Raw genomic sequence first — 20124 nt, forward strand, 5'->3', positions numbered from 1 at the left:
GGAGGATGGCCCAGGTGCTTGGGCCCTGCACCCCATGGGAGACCAGGAAAAGCACCTGGCTCCTGGCTCCTGCCATCGGATCAGCGCGGTGCGCCGGCCGCAGCGTGCCGGCCACGGCGGCCATTGGAGGGTGAACCAACGGCAAAGGAAGACCTTTCTCTCTGTCTCTCTCTCTCACTGTCCACTCTGCCTGTCAAAAAAAAAAAAAAAAAAAAAAAAAAGGATCTTTCTCAAGGCTGGTGTTGTGACACAGCAGGTTAAGCTTTTGGGATGCCATCATCTCACATCATAATGCCAATTTAAATGCCAGCTGCTCTGCTTCCCATATAACTCTCTGTTTATGCTCCGGGAAAGCAGCAGCAGATGGCCCTGCCACCCATGTGAGGGGCCTGGGTAGGGTTCTAGGCTCCTGACCAGCCCCAGCCATTGCGAGGTAAACCAGTGAATAGGAGATCTTTCTCTCTCTTTCTCTCTCTGTTCTCTCTGCCTTTGTCTCTCATTGTACAATAAATCAGTTGTACAAAAAAATCAATAAATCTTTTTAAAAATTTTATTATTTATTTGAAAGGCAGAGTTACTAGAGGCAGAGGCAGAGAGAGAAGTCTTCCATCCACTGGCTCACTATTCAAATAGCCACAACAGGTAGAGCTGGGCTGACCTGAAGCCAGGAGCCAGGAGTTTCTTCCAGGTCTCCCATGCAAGTGCAGGGGCCCAAGGACTTGGGCCATCTTCTGCTGCTTTCTCAGGCCACAGCAGAGAGATGGATCAGAAATGAAGCTGCCAGAACTAGAACCGGTGCCCATACGGGATACCAGCACTGGAGGCAGCGTCTTTACCTGCCATGCCACAGTGCCGGCCCCAATAAATCTTTAAAAAGAAAATCCGGGACCGGCGCTGTGGCTCACTTGGTTAATCCTCCGCCTGCGGCACTGGCATCCCACATGGGCACCAGGTTCTAGTCCTGGTCGCTCCTCTTCCAGTCCAGCTCTCTGTTGTGGCCCGGGAGGGCAGTGGAGGATGGCCCAAGAGCTTGGGCCCCTGCACCTGCATGGGAGACCAAGAAGAAGCACCTGGCTCCTGGCTTCGGATCGGCGCAGCATGCCAGCCATAGCAACTATTTGGGGGGGTGAATCATTGGAAGAAAGACCTTTCTCTCTCTCTCACTGTCTAGCTCTGCCTGTCAAATTAAAGAAAAGAAAAGAAAAGAAAATCTGTCCCTCCATCTGTGTGTGTGTGCACGTGCATAATTCTGCCTTTCAAATAAATTAACCTTAAGGAATAACAGAGGCTGCTCCTAGGTTACACTCAAACATGGGACTTGAGTATCTGTGGACGTGGTGTCTAGTTGGGGTCCTGAAAACAGGGACAGCCGCATTTCACAAGCACAAGAGTGAGGGTGAAATGGGAAAGAAGGTATAAATGTTATCAAACTGAGAACATAAAGATAGAAGATTTGGGGGCTGGCGCTGTGACGTAGTAGGTAAAGCTGCTGCCTGCAGTGCTGGCATTCCATATGGGCACTGGTTCAAGTCCCAGCCTCTCCACTTCCAATCCAGCTCTCCGCTATGACCTGGGAAAACAGTAGAGGGTGACCCAAGTCCTTGGGCCCCTGCACCCTTGTGGGAGACCCGGAGGAAGCTCCTGGCTCCTGGCTTCGGATCAACACAGCTCTGGCTGTTGCGGCCAGTTGGGGAGTGAACCAGCCTCTCTCTTTCTCTGCCTCTCCTTCTCTCTCTGTAACTCTGACTTTCAAATACATAAATAAATCTTAAAAAAAAAAAAAAAAGATACAAGATTTGATCAGTATGATCAGCAAGTGTGGCTCTATAGATAGGAAAAGGAGCTGTGTGCTCTGCAGAAAGTACAAGAATGCATGTATCCAGAAATAAAACCTTAGTAAATTTGATGTCATAGGGGGCCGACGCTATAGCACAGAGGGTTAACACCCTGGCCTGAAGCGCCGGCATCCCCTATGGGTGCCGGTTCTACTTCCGGCTGTCCCACTTCTGGTCCAGCTCACATGGAAGACCCGAAGGAAGCTCCTGGCTTTGGATCCGTGCATCTCCGGCCTCTGCGGCCGTCTGGGGAGTGAACAGTGGATGGAAGACCTCTCTCTCTGCCTCTCCCTCTCTCTATAACTCTGCCTTTCAAAAGAATAAAATAAATCTTTTAAAAAAATTTTGATGTCATAGGTCACCTTCTCTTTTCTTAGTCACTAAGAGTAGGAATCATTAAAGTCTTTAATTAATTAAAATACCTCAACTGGCTGGTGCTGCGGCTCACTAGGCTAATCCTCCGCCTTGCGGCGCCGGCACACCGGGTTTTAGTCCCGGTCAGGGCGCCGGATTCTGTCCCTGTTGCCCCTCTTCCAGGCCAGCTCTCTGCTGTGGCCCGGGAGTGCAGTGGAGGATGGCCCAGGTGCTTGGGCCCTGCACCCCATGGGAGACCAGGAGAAGCACCTGGCTCCTGCCTTCGGATCAGCGCCATGCGTCGGCCGCAGCGCGCTAGCCATGGCGGCCATTGGAGGGTGAACCAACGGCAAAAGGAAGACCTTTCTCTCTGTCTCTCTCTCTCACTATCCACTCTGCCTGTCAAAAAATAAATAAATAAATAAAAAAAAAATAAAATACCTCAACTGTTTAGAAACAACGGAAGTTTGTGGCGAGACTGCCTCACTAAAGAATACGAGGTTGCTGAGTTGTGGGACTGGCAGGAGAGTCCCTTAAGTGTGACAAGAGCCCAGAGCTAATGTTACTTGGCTGGAATGAGGGGAGAAATTGGGTGACCAAGCTTGCAGAGTGCAGGGCTGGCTAGAATTAGTCACTGTGGGATGGGGGACAGTGACTTCAGAGCGGTCAGTTCTGTTGAGGGTTCTTGGAATGCAGAGTATACGTCTGGTGTGCAGCAGGGTTCTGGGGCCCGGAGCCTGTGCTGTCCAAGGGAGGCAGGAATCAGGAGTGGCCTGGTGGCTTGCGGAGCACGGGCTGGTGGTCGGCAGCTCTGGCACGTCAGCTGCCCCCTGCTTGGTACATGAAGCTGTTTGGAACTGTCCATGGCTGCTTTTCTGCTTCAGAGGCAGAGTTGGGTAGTTGTGGTAGAGACCAGGTACCCTACATCACCATGCAGCCCTTGACTGAGAAACCTCACCAGGCCCCAGACAGAAGGACAAGGCACAGAGCATGGTGGTGTAGGCTGCAAACACCCAGACCCTCTCAGGGTTCGAGGAGTCGGGTGAGATGCCGCAGTGGGTGATGACGCGCTGGCACCCGTCCCTCAGCTCGGGCTGCTGGTGGAGGTGGAGGATTTGCAAGGCAGCAAGGCCGACGGGTCTTGAGAAGCCAAGGGGCCGGCAGCCAAGGCCCAGTGACAGACGTGGCCTTGGCAGTGACAGGCTGACTGCACAGATACATATTTGGCTCTGGTAGATGGGAATGAATTCTGTTTGGCCTGTGCTGCTTGAGCTGCCTGTAGGACCTGCAGGCCAAGGGCCCTGGGAGCAGCTGGCTCCCCAGGTCTCGGGCTTGGGAGCGCTGTTGTGCATAAGGCCCTGCTCTGTATACAGCTGTTGAAGGTGGCTCTGAGACTGCAGAGAACAAAGAAGGAAGGAGCAGCTGGGAGGGGCACTTGGGATACCAGAAGCACCTGGCAGCCATGTGGAGTGATGGCCTGAAGTCAGGACTGAGGAGTTCGGTTTACTATGAGGTCGGTCACCAGAGAGTTCTCATTAAGCACAGCTAGATTCATGGGCTTTGTTCATTATGGACATTGCCTCTCTCTGTTTATTTCACGTTTTGGGTATTGATTACATGATGTTGTCCTGGGACTTGAATTATTAAAGGTACTGGCTATTGAGCATCTTTGATTGTAAGCTCATGGTACTAGGCACCAAATAAACATCGATGTTATTCTAACGTTCAGTGTGCTGAACTCAAGTCCTGGCATACGTGAGTCTGTGCTAGTGTTCCAGCTACTCACCAGTTACAGTAGTAGTGACCCTCACGTTCTTTAAAAAAAAAAAAAAAAAAGATTTATTTATTTTTATTTGAAAGTCAGAGTTGCACAGAGAGAGGAGAGGCAGAGAGAGAGAGAGAGAGAGGTCTTCCATCCAATGGTTCACTCCCCAATTGGCTGCAACAGCCGGAGGCGCGCCGATCCAAAGCTAGGAGCCAGGAGCTTCTTCTGGGTCTCCCACGCAGGAGCAGTGGCCCAAGGACTTGGCCATCTTCCACTGCTTTCCCAGGCCATAGCAGAGAGCTGGATTGGAAGTGGAGCAGCTGGGTCTCGAACCGGCACCCATATGGAATACCGGTACTTTAGGCCAGGGCGTTAACCCGCTGTGCAAGGTGCCGGCCCCCCTCATGCTCTGACTGAGTTCCTCTGTACCTTTTTCAGGGCTATGACACGCCATTGCATTTTGCTTGTAAGTTTGGAAATGCTGATGTGGTCAACGTGCTTTCTTCACACCCTTTGATTGTGAAAAACCCAAGAAATAAATATGATAAGACACCTGAAGATGTAAGTAATTACTAAAATGCAGTTGTTGTTTTGTGTTAGAAATGAAAACACATAGATCACAGCTCTGTTGAAGTCACAGGTAACACTGTAGGAGTCATGTTTATTTACAGCCACGCCCCCTTGCACACACCTGATGTTGTCTAAGCTTGGCTTGGCTCAGGCCTGGTTAGTAGTTGGCGGGAGGAGTCAGGTTTGCCTTGGTGGTCATATCCGAGAACCCTGAGGAGGCAAGGTATCAGAGAGCCAGGGGTCAGTGAGCCGACCCAGTTTTCGGATTTTATTTTCTGGGGATGGGTGGTCAGTTCTGAACAGCCCGGTCTTTTATCAGATACCCTGTCTGAACACATCCATTGGGCAGGGTCACAGAGAGGAGATAATGGTGATGGTGGTGAGAATGATGGGGATGATGGTGCTGGTGGGGGATGATGGTTGTGATAATGCTGTAATGATGCTGAAAACAGCTGATGTGTGTTCAGCCCAGTATGTGCCAGGTGTAAGCTCAGCCCCTCACGCGTATTTTCACCTGACCTATGTGAGAGGTCTCTAGAAGGCTCATGGAAAATGTGTATCATGAGAAAACTAGGGAAGGGCATTGAGGTACAGCAGGTTAAGCTGGCGCTTGGAATGCCCGTATCTCATATCACAGTGACTGCTTTGAGTTCTGGCTGCTCTGCTTCCAGTCCAGCTTCCTGCTAATGCACTGGGAGCAGTGGATGGTGGTCCATGTACTTGGTTCCTGCCACCCATGCGGGAGACCCCAATGGAGTTCCTGGCTTCGGCTTGGTCTGGCCCACAGTATTTTTGGCATAAACAGCTATGCCTGCATTTCAAGCTTTTTTGCACCAAAATAAATAGATCTTTTACTTCTGTTTTTTTTTTTTTCAGTGAACTCTGAAATTCCCTCTGCATGCCCATGAGGCAGGAGACAGCCTGATTAGAGCCCTGTGAGCTCTCAAGATGGCAGAGGCACAGTAGTTTTGTGGTCCCTTTCTTTCCTCTTATTTGACGATTAGAGAGGTTTTCTGTTGTTTCTAACAAAAGTATTCTTGTAGTTATCCAGAGATTCGTGATGCTGATTCCTGTTCTGTGGTCGCAAACATGTCACAGTTGTGGGTTCCATGTTGGGAACCAGCTACGCAGATGTGGAGACCAGGCTCCTGGGCGTGCCACGCACTCTGCCCACACTTGATGGCACACTTCTGGTTTCCTTTGCTTGTACAAGTAGGAAGATGTGGGGCAGCATGAAGGAAGCAAGGTGGAGCTGCCCCAGAGCCCAGTTTGTTCTTGCGCCTGTCTCCTTATGGTCTCAGAGGGAACATCTGAGGTGGAAACTCTCCTAATCAGCACATGCTCTTTTGGGTTGAGCTGTATGAATTTAACGTTAAATTACTATCCTATATTGCTGCCTTTAAAGTTTGCTTTTTAAAAATCATTTTAATAATAGGAATTATCCCAAAATAAGATTTAAGATTATTCACTTACTCTGTTTTCTTTAAACAGGTGATTTGTGAAAGAAGCAAAAATAAACCTGTGGAACTGAAGGAGCGGATCAGGGAATATTTACAGGGTGAGCGAGGGCATGAGTGCCTGGAACGTGAGGCGTGGTTGTGGGGGTCCGCGCCTGCTCCTGCTGGTCTGCAGGGCACAGCAGAGGTTCGTCCGCTCTCTGAAGTCCGTGAGAACTCAGCTCCCCTCCAAAGCCTCCTCCGGGCCTCTTTTCTTTCCCGACTCCAGCAGCTTCCCCCTTCTTTGAATTCTTGTGTCTGTGCTGGTAGCCATTTTTGAGAGAACGGTGAGGTTCTGTCCTTTGACCACTGCTCATGGCCACGCCGGCCCATAATCTCCACGTCTTGGGGATGGAGGGGTTTCCAGGGGTCCCTCGGACGCAGAGGTCTTGGCGGCCATCCCTGCTCTTCAGGCAGAGCCTGCAGGTTGGCAGAGTGCAGGACAGGCAGCAGCCTGGATCTCCTTGTCTGGGATTGGTTAGCTTCACTTTTGTTTGTTTCCAGGAAGGGGGATGGCTCCCCGTGGACCCCTTCGTTGGTGGCAGACGTGAGGATCGCGCCTCCCTCAGCTCTGCCTCCAGCAGGTCGGGCTCTCCGGGCCTGTGGAGGTGGCTGGTTTCAACTGGGCTCTTCCCCACCATCTTCCTCTGTGCTGTCTTCTGGGAGATTTTGCTGGAAGTCTGTGCTGTGCTCAGAGTGAACTTGTAGACATGTGAAGCTCCTTGACTTTCCTCTGTGGTACACCGCCAAGGCCACCCCTTGTCCCCTGGTGTCTGCACCCTCCCAGCCTGACTGTTTCCCTGTGTAAAGCTCCTGGGGCCCCCACTAGTCCTTGGGTCCCCTCCCATCCTGGGGTTCTTGCTGGTTGTACTTCCTGAGTGGACAGCACTGCACACGAAGGAAAGCACCCCGTGTGCTGAGGGCAGAGGTGTCGTCCTCTGGGCCATCCGGGCCTTGGTCCTGGAGGCCCAGCTGGAAGCTGCAGAGGCCTAGGAATGGATAGCGGTATTCCCGGGACCCCCGAACAACCAGACCGTCTGCTCTGTGGAGTCTCCAGCCATGCTGTCAGAGCTGCTTTAAAATGGTGACATGAAGCGTTATTTTGTGACGATAATTAGGTGGCAGTTCTGAGGGCTTTCCTGTTTGTGACAGTGAGACACTCACCTCAGATCTGTTCATCCAGCTGTTTCCTGAGGGGAAAACACACTCAGTCCCCGGCCTCTTGGTTTGCTGTCCACTCCTTCAGAGTTCTTGCACGTCGTCCCTGGTTCTTTCCGAGAGTCCCTTGTTGGGCCCAGGCATGAGTCACCTGGGACGGTCATGCTGTGCCTCTGTCGCCTTGCAGGGTCACACACTAGACAGCGTGCTGCAGGCCTGGCCACATCCCGGCTGCTGTCCTCACGCTCAGCAAGAGATGTGTGCTTGTGTGCAGAGGGAAGACAAACAATATAAAATCATTGGGAGGGGATGACCTCCATTTTTTTAAGACATGAAGAAATTTTTTTAAAAGATTTTATTTATTTGAGGGGCCGGCGCCGTGGCTCACTTGTGCGGCACCGGCATCCCATATGGGCGCTGGGTTCTAGTCCCAGTTGCTCCTCTTCCAGTCCAGCTCTGTGCTGTGGCCCAGGAGGGCAATGGAGAATGGCCCAGGTGCTTGGGCCCCTGCACCTGCATGGGAGACCAGGAAGAAGCGCCTGGCTCCTGGCTTCAGATCGGCACAGTGCTGGCTGTAGTGGCCATTTGGGGAGTGAACTAACGGAAGGAAGACCTCTCTCTCTCTCTCTCTCTCTCACTCTCACTGTCTATAACTCTACCTGTCAAATAAATAATAAAAAGATTTTATTTATTTGAAAGCCACAATGACAGGAGAGAGAGAGAGAGAGATCTTGCATATGCTGATTCACTCCCCAGATGCCCACAGTAGCCAGGGCTGAACCGGGCTGAAGCCAGGAGGCAGGAGTTCCATCCTGTTCTCCCTTGTGGGAGGCAGGGGCTGAAGTACTTGAGCATCACCTGCTGCCTCGCGGGAGCATTTAACCTGCTGTGAATTAAAGTCTCGTAGTCGGCAAGTGTCCTGGACACACCTAATCCGCTGGTTGCCACAGCCTGGGCACACGGGACACCACAGAGCCTCAGGCTGCATTCCTATGCTCACGGGGCTGTCGGAGCTGAGGCTGCTGCTTCTGGGGAGGACTGGCCGCCAGGTGCTAGTGTGGGAAGGTCGAGTCCAAGGATGCCTTCCAGAGTGCCAGTCACCCCATGGGGCTAGGTCAGGGCGGGGGCCAGATGAGGGGATTGGGAGAGTGAGGGACGGGGAGTACACCTCTCAGACGCGTGCCCGGCTCCCACTGCGTGCTGACCCGCTCACTGGTTGGGCCTCTCGCGATTAATCCGCCGCGGGAAGCTGCTGTCTGTGGAGTCCCTGCCCTCTTCCTTGCGTGTTCTTCCCTGTTGTAGCGGAGGCTGACTGAGTTGAGTGAGTGCTGGCGCAAGACAGCCTTAGCTGTCTTGTCTCCAGAGCCTGTGGTGTTTTATCCTCTTGCCGTCCACTCGCAAAGTCTGCAGGAAATGCTTCCACCCTCCTCGTGCCACTCTGCCGACCCGGCACGTGGATGTGACCTGAGCTGTGGCTGACACCCATCTCCCTGCAGGTCACTACTATGTGCCATTGCTCAGAGCGGAAGACACGTCCTCTCCCGTCATCGGGGAGCTGTGGTCCTCAGACCAGACGCCTGAAGTCTCCCACGCTGGTCACTCAGGAGGTGGCCCCCGGGACCCTGTGCTGACCCTGAGGGCTTTTGCAGGGCCCATGAGTCCATCCAAGGTGAGCTGCTGCGGAAGCTTCTGAAACCAGTTCCCGGCTGTCTCCACACTCCTGCTGGGGTCCAGCCTGGTGACTTGTGCTTAGAGACTCAAGTCACAGGCAGCCTGCAGGCGGACGTCCTCAGCAGAGTGACCAGTGAGTTGGTGATGAGGCTTTGGAATGTCTTCCAGAGAAACCTTTGTTCCTGGGGGCCAGGCTGCTGTCTGGTTAGCCCGGGGTGTGTTTGCCTAGAGCCCACACTGCTCAGCCCAGTGGAGGCTCCTTGCCATCGAGGGAGGCTCCCCATCGTGGAAGTCCTTGTCTGCGCCATGTTGCCCCATGTGCACGGCTCCCGCTCCGTCTGCTTTCCGTGAGGTGCTTCACCTGTACCCACACCTCAGCCCTGGGGCTTCTGCTTAGAACCTGATGCTCACAGAAACCCTCGATGACGGGTCGCTGGGTCCACACTTAGGCACATTTTTATTTTTTAAAGATTTATTTATTTATTTAAAAGAGTTACAGAGAGGCAGAGAGAGAGAGAGAGGTTGTTCATCCACTGATTCACTCCCCAAGTGGCTGCAATGGCCAGAACTGGGCCGATCTGAAGCCAGGAGCTTCTTCTGGGTCTCCCACGTGGGTTCAGAGGCCCAAGGACTTGGGCCATCTACTGCTTCCCCAGGCCATAGCAGAGAGCTAGATCAGATATGAAGCAGCCGGGACTCTCACGGCGCCCCTATGGGATGCCGGCACTGCAGGCGGCAGCTTCATCCACTACGCACAGCACCAGCCCTGCTTAGGTACACTTTTATGCCAACTTTTCAGTGAGAAATTCTTTCTGTGACAGACTATTTCATACACTGGTTTGCTTGCAATCTCTTGCTAAAATCCTCCCAAATAATTAGTTATTTGCCACTGTAACAATGCCTCTAATCAGTTAGGGTTAGATCAACTGCACAAAGCCTAAAACTAGCAACAGTGACTTAAAAAGATCAGTGTTGGTTTCTTTGTGTACTGTGGTGGGAGGGGCAGCCCACACCTCAAGCTTGTGGTCTCCTGGGTCACTGGACAGCCCCTCCTGGAAGGAGCAGACCCCCCTCCCTCACGGGGCTCTCGGTTACAAGGCAGGTGGACACGTGGCTCGGGGTTCTGTTAACCAGGGGTGGTTGGGAGGCGGAAAGGATACTTTGGGGGGTGCACTGTGTGTGGCGCGTCTCATCGCACTCTGTCTTCCTAGGCAGAAGATTTTCGCAAACTCTGGAAGACTCCACCGCGAGAAAAAGCAGGCTTTTTCCACAACGTCAGGAAATCTGACCCAGAAAGAGGCATTGAAAGAGTGGGCAGGTACTTCAAGGGCCATCGCACGGAGTTGCAAGCAGTGCAGTGGCGCTGTGCGTTTGCTGTGTGGTTGTATTTGGTTGAAGACGGGAATACTAATCATTATTACCAACAAAATAATAGTTCCCAGGAAGCACATACTGGGAGATTTTAGAGCCTTTTCCTTAAGAGCGAATTCCTTGGCAAGGTTAGCCTGCAGTTTGTGTTGCAGGATCTAGTTCAGCACGTCTCTCCCTGGCCATGGAGCGTTTCTGCAGCGCACTGCCAGGGATCTTACTACTCACGGGAGGTGCCAAGGGAGGCAGTGTTGCCTTGGGGAAAGACCACCACTGAAGCACCCTCCTCTGTTGAGACGCAAGAGGCAGGGGTGGCTGGAGACGGCTGGTCAGAGAAAGCCCACAGATCCTGGGCTGGCGAGTGCTTCCTGATGCTTTTAGGGTTCTCAGTGTGCGTGCTGTATCAGGTCCACGAGCTGAACCTGAAAAGGAGCTGTGAATCTCTGGCCTAGCCAAAGCCAGTGTCAGACAACCTTACACACTGCTGTCGTGTGGAAACAGAGAGTGTCTGTGGGCGCAGTCTTACCGGGCACCTTTGCGCCCTCAGTTACTGGGGTGAGGGTGCAGGGGCGGAGGCCTCGTTGCTGTGAGGACTCAGCCACCAAAGCAGCTCTGCAGGTGGAGACGCCTGGGCCCTGCCCTGCTGGGGAAGCACTGTTGTTAAAAATACAGAATGACTGTGTCAGTTCCAAGTTTAGGGTAAAATGAGGTTATGCAAGTATGTATTGATGAAAATAACAAAACTGTAACTTTAGATTGCCAACTTTTTTTTTTTTTTTTTGTAGCATTAAGTGGCCATTTTCTGTGCAGTCCTTTGAGTGTGTTTTCTGGTTTCACAACTGGTTAATTGTGTTTTATTTCTTGCAGGGAGCTAGCTCATGAGCTGGGGTACCCCTGGGTTGAATACTGGGAATTTCTGGGCTGTTTTGTTGATCTGTCTTCCCAGGAGGGCCTGCAAAGACTAGAAGAATATCTTGCTCAGCAGCAATTGGGCAAAAAGGCTCAACAGGAAATGGGGGAAAAAGAAGCCTGCCTCAGAGACAGGGCCCCGATCTCAGGTGAGCAAGTGCGACCACAGCCAAGGCCAGGGGGGCTCTCCTGTGGCTGACCCTGACGGGGAGGCGTCTTGTCTCTTTATGACAGTTTTAATGTAAGACTGGGATGCTTCTCATTGGGCTCACATTCAAGGTGTGTTGCCCGACTCCCACAAGCTTCCTTCTGTGCTATTGCCAAATGACCTCACTGCCTGAGACTGTAACATTTTAGACCTGATGTTTTTTAGGCATTTTTTTCTAAATACGCTTTATGCTCACATACACTGCATATGTGCCTGCATGACCAGGCAGGCCCACTGCAGAGCTCTGGGGCGTTTGCATCGGAGCCAGGGCCAGGTGCTTCAGGAGCAGGGAGTACAAAGATCATGGTGAAGAGTTAGTTTGACTAAACAAAACTTGCAAATACCACAGTGTTTTAAAAATATATAAAGTTCCTAAGTGTATATTTATAAGACAAAAGTATACCAAAAGTGAAATGTCAGATTTATTTGTTTGAAAGTGTTACAGAGAAAGGCTGGGTGGGGGAGACAGAGATCTTCCATCTGCTGGTTCACTCCCTCAGATGGCTACAGTGGCCAGTGCCAGACCAGAATGAAGCCAGGAGCTTCATCTGGGTCTCCCACGTGGGTGCAGGTGTCGCTCCCCGTCTTCGTGGAGGAACGACACAGGACCCTGCGCTATTCTTTTGTCTGCTCGGCCCTTCCCGGGTTTGCTGCTGGTTCTTCCCGGGTTGGCTACTGTCCCTTCCACCTCCGTGGAAGGGCGGTTCCCCCTGGCCACTTTCCCCACTTCCGCGGGGGAACGGCACACCGCCGGCCGGCTCTCTCGGGGGCTGCACAGGTGTTCCTTCAGATAGATGTTCCCTTTAGATGTTCCTGGTGCATGTTGTCTCTCTCCTCCTTTATAGTCCTCTTCCACCAATCCCAACTCTGCTACCCACACGCCAAGTATGCTGCTCTCCTCCAATCAGGAGCAGGTCCTGCAGCCTGTCAAGTTGGTGAGAGGCAGCTGGGTAGAAGCTGTTTGCTCCTCTCCCAGCGCCATATTGTGGGAGAGCAGATGTATAGAATAAGTCTTTTTTTTTATTTTTTATTTTTTTTTTTATTTTATTTTTTTGACAGGCAGAGTGGACAGTGAGAGAGAGAGACAGAGAGAAAGGTCTTCCTTTGCCGTTGGTTCACCCTCCAATGGCCGCCGCGGCCGGCGCGCTGCGGCCGACGCACCGCGCTGATCCGATGGCAGGAGCCAGGAGCCAGGTGCTTTTCCTGGTCTCCCATGGGGTGCAGGGCCCAAGCACCTGGGCCATCCTCCACTGCACTCCCTGGCCACAGCAGAGAGCTGGCCTGGAAGAGGGGCAACCGGGACAGAATCCGGCGCCCCAACCGGGACTAGAACCCGGTGTGCCGGCGCCGCTAGGCGGAGGATTAGCCTAGTGAGCCGCGGCGCCGGTAGAATAAGTCTTAATTCCAGTAACTTAGTCTAGTCCGAGTTGCTCCCAGTTGCTCCCCACATGCAGGGGCCCAAACACTTGGGCCGTCCTCTGCTGCTTTTCCAGGTGCATTATCAGGGAGCTGGATCAGAAGTGGAGCGGCTGGGACACAAACCAGTGCCCATATGGATGCTGGCATCACATGCGGCGGTTTACCCTCTACACCACAGCACTAGCCCTGAAGGACATGTCTTTTTTTTTTTTTTTTTTTTTTTTTAATATTTTATTCATTTGAAAGGCACAGAGAGAGAGAAAGAGAGGTCTTGCTTCCGCTGGTTCACTTCCCAGATGGCTGCAATGGCCAGAGCTGGGCTGATTCAAAGCCAGGAGCCAAGAGCTTCTTCCATGTCTCCCATGTGGGTGCAGGGACCCAAGGACATGGGCCATCTTCTGCTTTCCCAGGCCATAGCTGGATAGGAAGTGGAGCAGTCAGGACTTGAACCGGCACCCATATGGGCTTTACCCACTATGCCACAGCGCCAGCCCCAGAACATGTCTTTAAACACACAGTGAGGCACCACTGAAGCCCTAGGAGGGCAAGAGTACCAGGGTGGGTTCTTGGCCAGCTGTGGCTCAGTTGGCTAATCCTCCGCCTGCGGCGCCAGCACCCCGGGTTCTTGTCTCGGTTGGGGCACCGAGTACTTGTGCCAGTTGCTCTTCTTCCAGTCCAGCTCTCTGCTGTGCCTGGAAAGGCAGTGGAGGATGGTCCAAGTGCTTGGGCCCCACACCCGCATGGGAGACTGGAGGAAGTACCCGGCTCCTGGCTTCGGATTGGTGCAGCGCTGGCTGTAGCGGCCATTAGGGGAGTGAACCAACGGAAAGAAGACCTTTCTCTCTGTCTCTCTCACTGTCTATAACTCTACCTGTCAAATTAAAGAACAAGTAAGAGTGGCAGGGTAGGGTGTATGGCCATGTCATTCAGTGTCTGGGAACAGTCTCCCCTGGAGAGGATTGGAACAGTGAGAACTCATGGCTCACCTCTCCTGTGGTGAGGATTAGTCAGATATATTGTTCCCCTATGCAGGATTGAAAGTCATGCTTTTAAAGAATAATGATAGGAAGAAAGACATACAGTTAACAATGAATGATGAGGAAGAAAGTCTACAGTTAATGGGAGAAAAACCCAAAACTACCTAAATTTCCTAGATATCTTTATGTGGAAGAAAACACCCACAAGGTACCCATAAACAGAAGAAAAAAAAAACAAAAACAAAAATCATAGACAGGAGTTGGAGGGGGTGGCATTGGCTTCCCAGGCCCTTCTCCCTGCTCTCAGCTTCTGGGCACAGCTGCAGGCTGCATCCGAGGAGCTGCCACTGTGAGCCAAACTCATGTTCTTCCTGGAGAGGAACTTGAACCGTGGTCCAGGGGCCACCCATTGACACATCACCTTCATTTCCGAAAGAAAACTTTCTAATATGACTTGCTAAATAAAATTAAAAGTGATCTAGCAGAAACCTGACATTACATGGAGATTTGGATTATGCCCCAAATAGAAATTTGAACAGAGAACACATTTAAAACTTTCCTTTAAGGGCTAAATTGAGGGGCCTTGTGCTGTGACATAGCAGGTAAAGCTGCTGCCTGCAGTGCCAGTATCCCATATGTTCCGGTTTGAGTCCTGGTTGCTCCACTTCTGATCCAGCTCTCTTCTATGGCCTGGGAAAGCAGTAGAAGATGGCCCAAGTCCTTGGGCCTCTGCACCCACGTGGGAGACCCAGAAGAGGCTCCTGGCTCCTGGCTTCAAATCAGCCCAGTTCCAGCTATTGCAGCCATCTGGGGCGTGAGCCACTAGATGGAAGACCTCTCTCAATCTCTCTCTCTCTCTCAATCTCTCTCTCTCTCTCTCTCTCTCTCTCTGCCTCTCTTTCTCTCTCTTGACTTTTAAATAAGTAAATAAAAATCTTTAAAACAAAATAACAGGCTAAATTGAACCATTAGCCCAAAAGTCACCTACTTCACAAGATAGATTCCCTGGGTGTGATGTGGGAACAATAAAAAATGATCCACATGTACATTAAATTAAGAAGAGATAACACTTTAAAAAGTCAATGTGAATCTGAAACATGGACCAGAGTGAAGCCCTGGAGTATCACCCTGGAGATGTTTAACCTGCTTTTGCCAAGAGGAGCTCACAGGTGTGTGGCCCCTGGCGTCCTTGAGGTCAGCAATCCTAGAGAGCTGACGGTGGGGTCCAGAGGCCAAGCTGCAGGTTAGGGCTGATGCGTTGATGTTAACGTTGGATCACTTCCCGAGTGACACATGCACAGTGCACGGGCGTCACAGCCACCTGGGCTTCTGTCACCAGGCAGGGTGTGTCCCTGCCCTGTCAGGACAGTGCTGCTCCCACAGGGTCCTTCTGTTTCGCTCGTCGAATAGAAAGGTGCAGCAGGCCCAGCCCAGTCCCCAGGGCGTGCCCGGCCCAGTGTTCTGCTTGCCTTTCCCCAGGAGTGAAGCAGGTAGTCTGAGGTTTGGAATTAAGAATAAGTGGGTGCCTGGGTGCTAGCAGCTCTGTGTTGGGGTTCTGGTCCACGCCTGAGTTCTCCATTGTTGTCCTTGCAGGCAAGGGGAAAAAGGGCAGCAATTCCGTCTCTGTGGGGGCATTTCTAGACGAAGATGAGGAGATGAGCCTGGAAGAAATCAAAAACCGGCAAAACACAGCTCGAAGCAGCAGCCCGCTCACCATCCGTGCGTGGGGAGATTCCGTGTGTGGCACCCTTCCCTCGGAGCACAAGGCGGGCTTGATCGAAGCCGCAGCCCTGAGTGGTGTCCCCAGCAGCAGAAATGGATTCTTCAGTCCCAGCCAGAGCCCGGGTGGCAGGAGACCGAAGGCCGCCAGCAGAGAGGAAGCACTTCTCTCGCCTGTCTCTGATTTGACTGTTGACTTTGACAAGCTGAGTTTGCAAAATCTAGAAAGTGGCTTTTCCAGGACCCCAACACGATCTATGAAAACCGAAGAAAAGAAGATCCTGACCTCGAGAATGGACGCAGTAGAAAATGACTTGTTAGCGTCTCCACCTGCTGCAGACAGACTTGGAAAGGACCAGACAGAGACGGAGAGGGAAATGTCCCTGGAGCCCAGCAGCCCCGGGCATGAGGCCCAGGGCAGGCACACGCCCACATCCCCCCCTGCCACCAGGCTCTTCCTCTTTGGGTAGGAGTTGATGTTCCGCATGTGTGGCGCTGTGGGGCTCCTTTTAAACCTTTCGTCTTCCTGGTTTGAAGTAAGGTTCCCTTGAGGTCCTCCCTCTCCTCGGGAGTACCTGTAGCTTCTGGATATAGCTGGGTCTGACCGTGATGGCTGACGTCCCTGGCTGCAGAACAGTGATTGGGTCTGCCCTGGGAACTTCACCGAGTCCCAGTGCCCAGTGCTGGAAGTCGCCAGCTTTATAGCACTGGCTGCCCTGAGAGCTGCACGTGAAAGCCGCCTTCCTAGTGGAGACGGCCCTTCTCCTCGACGCCTGCACTCACCTGTTAAGGGGTCTTGCCCACCACCCTTGTCCTGGGCGCCACCTCCTGCAGACCGCCAGTGTCCTCACGAGCTGGTGTTGGTGCCTTGGTTATCTGTGCTTGGGCCACATTGATTCTTGCATATCGAGGCCGGTGTTGTGATGCAGTGGGTTAAGCCACAGCTTGCAGTGCTGGCATACCATGTTGGGGTGCTGGTTCAAATCCTGGCAGTACTTCCTTTTTATTTATTTATTTATTTATTTATTTTTGTTTTTGGACTTACTGATTTATTTGAAAGGAAGAGTTACAGAGGCAGAGAGAGAGAAAGAGGTCTTCCATCCGCTGGTTCGCTCCCCATATGGCTGCAGTGGCTAGAGCTGGGCTGATCTGAAGCCAGGAGCCAGGAGCTTCTTCTGGGTCTTCTACGTGGGTGCAGGGGCCCAAGGTCTTGGGCCATCTTCTACTGCTTTCCCAGGCCACAGTAGAGAGCTGGATCGGAAGTGGAGCAGCCAAGACTTGAACCGGCGCCCATATGGGATGCCAGCACTGTGGGGGGCAGCTTTACCTGCTGTGCCACAGCGCTGGCTGCTTCTCATCCAACGTCCTGCTGATGTGCCTGGGAAAGCAGCAGATGATGGCCCAAGCATTTGGGCCCCTGCCACCCATGTAGGAGACGAGGATGGAGCTTCTGGCTCCTGGCTTCAGCCTGATCCAGACCTGGCTGTTTTGGCCATTTGGGCAGTAAACCACCAGATGGAATCTCACTCGCTCTCAGCCTTTCGAATAAATTTACGAATGAAGAAGAGGTTCAGTGATAATTTGGAAGTCTTTGTTTCTGATCAGCCGTGCTTTTTCCTTGAATGTGTGCATTCTAGAGAGGAGCCATCAAAACTGGACCGGGATGTTTTGGCAGCTCTGGAACGTGCCGATGTCGACCCTCAGCGGTACCCCGCTGTCCACAGATGGAAGAGCGCTGTCCTGGGCTACTCGCCCTCCGATAGGCAGAGGTACGGGTGGGAGAACCCGCTGTCTGCTGCAAGCGAGCGTCTGGAGCGGTCCAGGGCTCGCTCCGCGGTGGTCCCACTAACCAGGCTGACCGAGAGCCCCCCGGGTTGGCACCTGGTACCCCACGGGGTCCTGGCTCTTGCACAGAAGAGGTCCCCAAGATGGGGTTAGAGCAGGACAGGACTGCTGCTGCTGCGGGGCGGGAAGCAGCGGGGCTGAGCTGGGGCACACAGGATTGTGGGAAATCCAGACCGGCTTTTTACGTTTTCATTTGAGGAGAGAAGGAGATACAGAGCTCCCATCTGCAGGTTCACTCCCCAGAGGCCCAGCAACCAGGAACTCAATCCAGGTCTCCTGCGTGGGGGGCAAGGACCCAGCTGCCCAAGCCATCACCTGTTGCCTCCCAGTGTCCACATTAGCAGGGAGCTGGACTCACAGCTGAGACTGAAAAACGCAGGCACTGACAGGGGATCCAGCCAGCATCTTAACTGCTGTGCCGCATGCCCCAGGACAAGCTTTTCATCCCCCAAGCCCAGGTTGGAGGTTAGGAGATCCTTCCCTGAGCTGCAGTGGTCCCCTCCGGGGCTCAGTGCCTGCTGCTGACCGACCTTTCTTGCTTCCCACAGCTGGCCAAGCCCTGCGCTGAAAGGAAAGCTCAAGGCTCAGCTGCCAGATCTTGGTTGTGGCCCCGGCTGCAGCCCTGGGAGAAGCCGTCCTGCTGGGGGCAGCCCCGTGAGGCCCGGTCACGCCGCCCACTCCCCCAGCCTGGGGCGCTACAGCCCTGCACACGGGAGCCACCTCCGCAGGGTGGCGCGAGTGGCCCAGCTCACCACCACCCCTTAGGGTTGGGCAGCTCTCATTTCCTTCGTTTCTAAACAAGAAGGGTAATATGTTTTACTGGTAAAGTTTCACACACACAAAAATATTCCAAATAATTTATTAATCCTCACTTTGAGGGTAGAATTTCAGAAAACATGAATGTTCTATGTAAAATTTAAATTTTGGATATTTTGGAAGAAGTTAATGAAACGTTTTCTGGAAAGTATCGATGTATTAAAGACTTTCTAGGTAGCAGTGCCTCGGTTTGAAATGTAGCGGAGGAAAGGGTGTGGAGGCCGTTCCTGGGAGATAGCTGTGTGCAACCAGAAACCCTGAGCGACTGCTCTGGGAAGAGGAGGACGCTGGCAGAACTGCTGGCTCGGACAGCCCTGTGACACCTGCCCTCACTCAGCTCGCTGTTCAAACAAAGGTGAATTGGTCCTTGGCTTCCCGGGGTCTCTTGATGATGGGACAACCCCTCAGCCAGGTGGCCCTCATCATTTAGATAAAATGCGGTCCCAGATGTAAGGGATATTTACAATTAAGGTCATTAAAACACTGGAATTACCGATAAGAAGACGGAAGTAGCTTGTTTTGTTGGAAAAAGGTTTCCAGCCAGTGGGTGTTGTGCAAGATAGTCCCATAGACTCACCAGCAATAATTAAAAGGACTTTATTTTCCACTAGCTCTTGAGCTTTCAGTCTTGAATTTCCAGTGTAGTTATTCATTTTGAAATTTTTGCCTGGTTTTGAGATTTATCATGAGGACTCGAGCATGAATTCGCATACGGCCAGTTTTCTACACGTGTCTCCTACCTTTGTGTTTCAGTTGGGATGCCCTGTATGGAAGAGCAGTGCATTTCAGGTGTGCCTTCCAGGTGAGGGTTGGTGGAGGCGGCCCTACCCTTGGTGCTCTCTCAGGAGGCCCACACAGCACAGCATCACCAATGGCTGTCAGGGCTGACTTCCGCCTACAAGCAGCAGATCATATGCAAGTGTTGTTTCGTGTTTACTCCAAAATGAAAAACTGTAACAATGCTTTTGCGAACTTGAGTGCCTTTTTAAGTCATTTTCAATTTTTCTGAACTTGCTTTTTGAGAATATGAAATGGTCCTAAGTAGGCATAACTAAGATCCTTTTTTATTGGTGTAACCTGTGAATTGAAAGTTGGGTTAAAACGCTTATTTCTTTCACATAAGCAATGGGCTAGGAATACTGGAACCGACACTTAGATTTTCAAATAAAAACTGTCACACAGGATGTTTTCACTTGTGTAGCAGATGAGATCTCACAGAATAGAAACACTGCATTCTAAAAACATCAGCGGTTTAAAGCCTTCTTGTTCTTAAATCAGAATGTGGGTATTCAGTTTTGTCTAAACACCTTAGGGTATTGGCTTGTATACTATTGTACATATCCAAAGAAATTAGTGTTTTATCCTAATTTTGCAGACTTGGGCTCCTGAAGCGTTAGGCCTTCTTTATTTCTCCATTTGTTGGTGCTGCGGCACTGGCCCTAGTGAGTGCCTCATCCCGTGTGGGGGGTGGCCTTTTAAAATCTACTTAATGAAATAAATTATTTTTAACCATGTAGTAATGATTCTAACCTCTCAGAAAGATCTCTCACCTGTACCTGGCAGAATGCCCTTTTTCGTGAAACTTTGAGCAGGATTTTGATGAAACAGAACATTGAGTTAAACTGGCTTTGCTTGTGCAGTGAACAGCTGAGAGGCTATCAGACCCACTGTGCCACACGGGCGCAGCGGGGAGGGCTCAGGGCAAGGCAGACACCACGAGTCCTGCTCCTTTCTGGGGACAGCCAGGTGGTGGGTGGGGCTCCGCCTGGTTTCGTGAGCCTGGCCCGGCCTGCAGTGCTGGTGTAAGCACCTGCTGTCTACACAAGTCATTAGGAACCACTGCCCCCTAGTGGCCCCTCATTCCCACAGATTTAGGGTGTTGCTGGCGGCTCTTAGGGAAGTCTTCTAGGGGCCCTCAGTCCCCTCAGGTTCCTGTAATGCCAAGCCCCTCCCCTTACTGTGGGCTCACCTGGAACCCCCCACCCTGGCATCCCCAGCACTTCCTACCTGCCCT

General features: G+C 52.1%; 1 protein-coding gene across 3 annotated transcripts in view; it reads left to right on the forward strand.

The window, feature by feature from the left end:
* The window catches only part of ANKLE2 (ankyrin repeat and LEM domain containing 2), a 35152-nt gene extending 15526 nt beyond the window's left edge, over window positions 1–19626 (forward strand). The window contains exons 6-13 of one of the 3 annotated variants that reach the window (XM_051836860.3): window positions 4393–4515; window positions 6016–6082; window positions 8675–8847; window positions 10061–10167; window positions 11085–11275; window positions 15324–15915; window positions 17087–17218; window positions 17843–19626. In XM_051836860.3, coding sequence (XP_051692820.3) covers window positions 4393–4515; window positions 6016–6082; window positions 8675–8847; window positions 10061–10167; window positions 11085–11275; window positions 15324–15915; window positions 17087–17218; window positions 17843–18059 — 1602 coding nt within the window. In that variant the 3' untranslated portion in view covers window positions 18060–19626. Of the gene's footprint in view, window positions 1–1914; window positions 2179–4392; window positions 4516–6015; window positions 6083–8674; window positions 8848–10060; window positions 10168–11084; window positions 11276–15323; window positions 15916–17086; window positions 17219–17842 lie in introns of those variants that run through there. The other 2 variants (XR_016227488.1, XM_089323551.1) reach the window with 2 other exon arrangements.
* The last annotated feature ends 498 nt before the right edge of the window (window positions 19627–20124 follow it).

The sequence above is a fragment of the Oryctolagus cuniculus genome, chromosome 21, assembly GCF_051225735.1.
Source record: "Oryctolagus cuniculus isolate XC-2025 breed Fujian yellow rabbit chromosome 21, ASM5122573v1, whole genome shotgun sequence".
Classification (NCBI taxonomy): Eukaryota; Metazoa; Chordata; class Mammalia; order Lagomorpha; family Leporidae; genus Oryctolagus; species Oryctolagus cuniculus.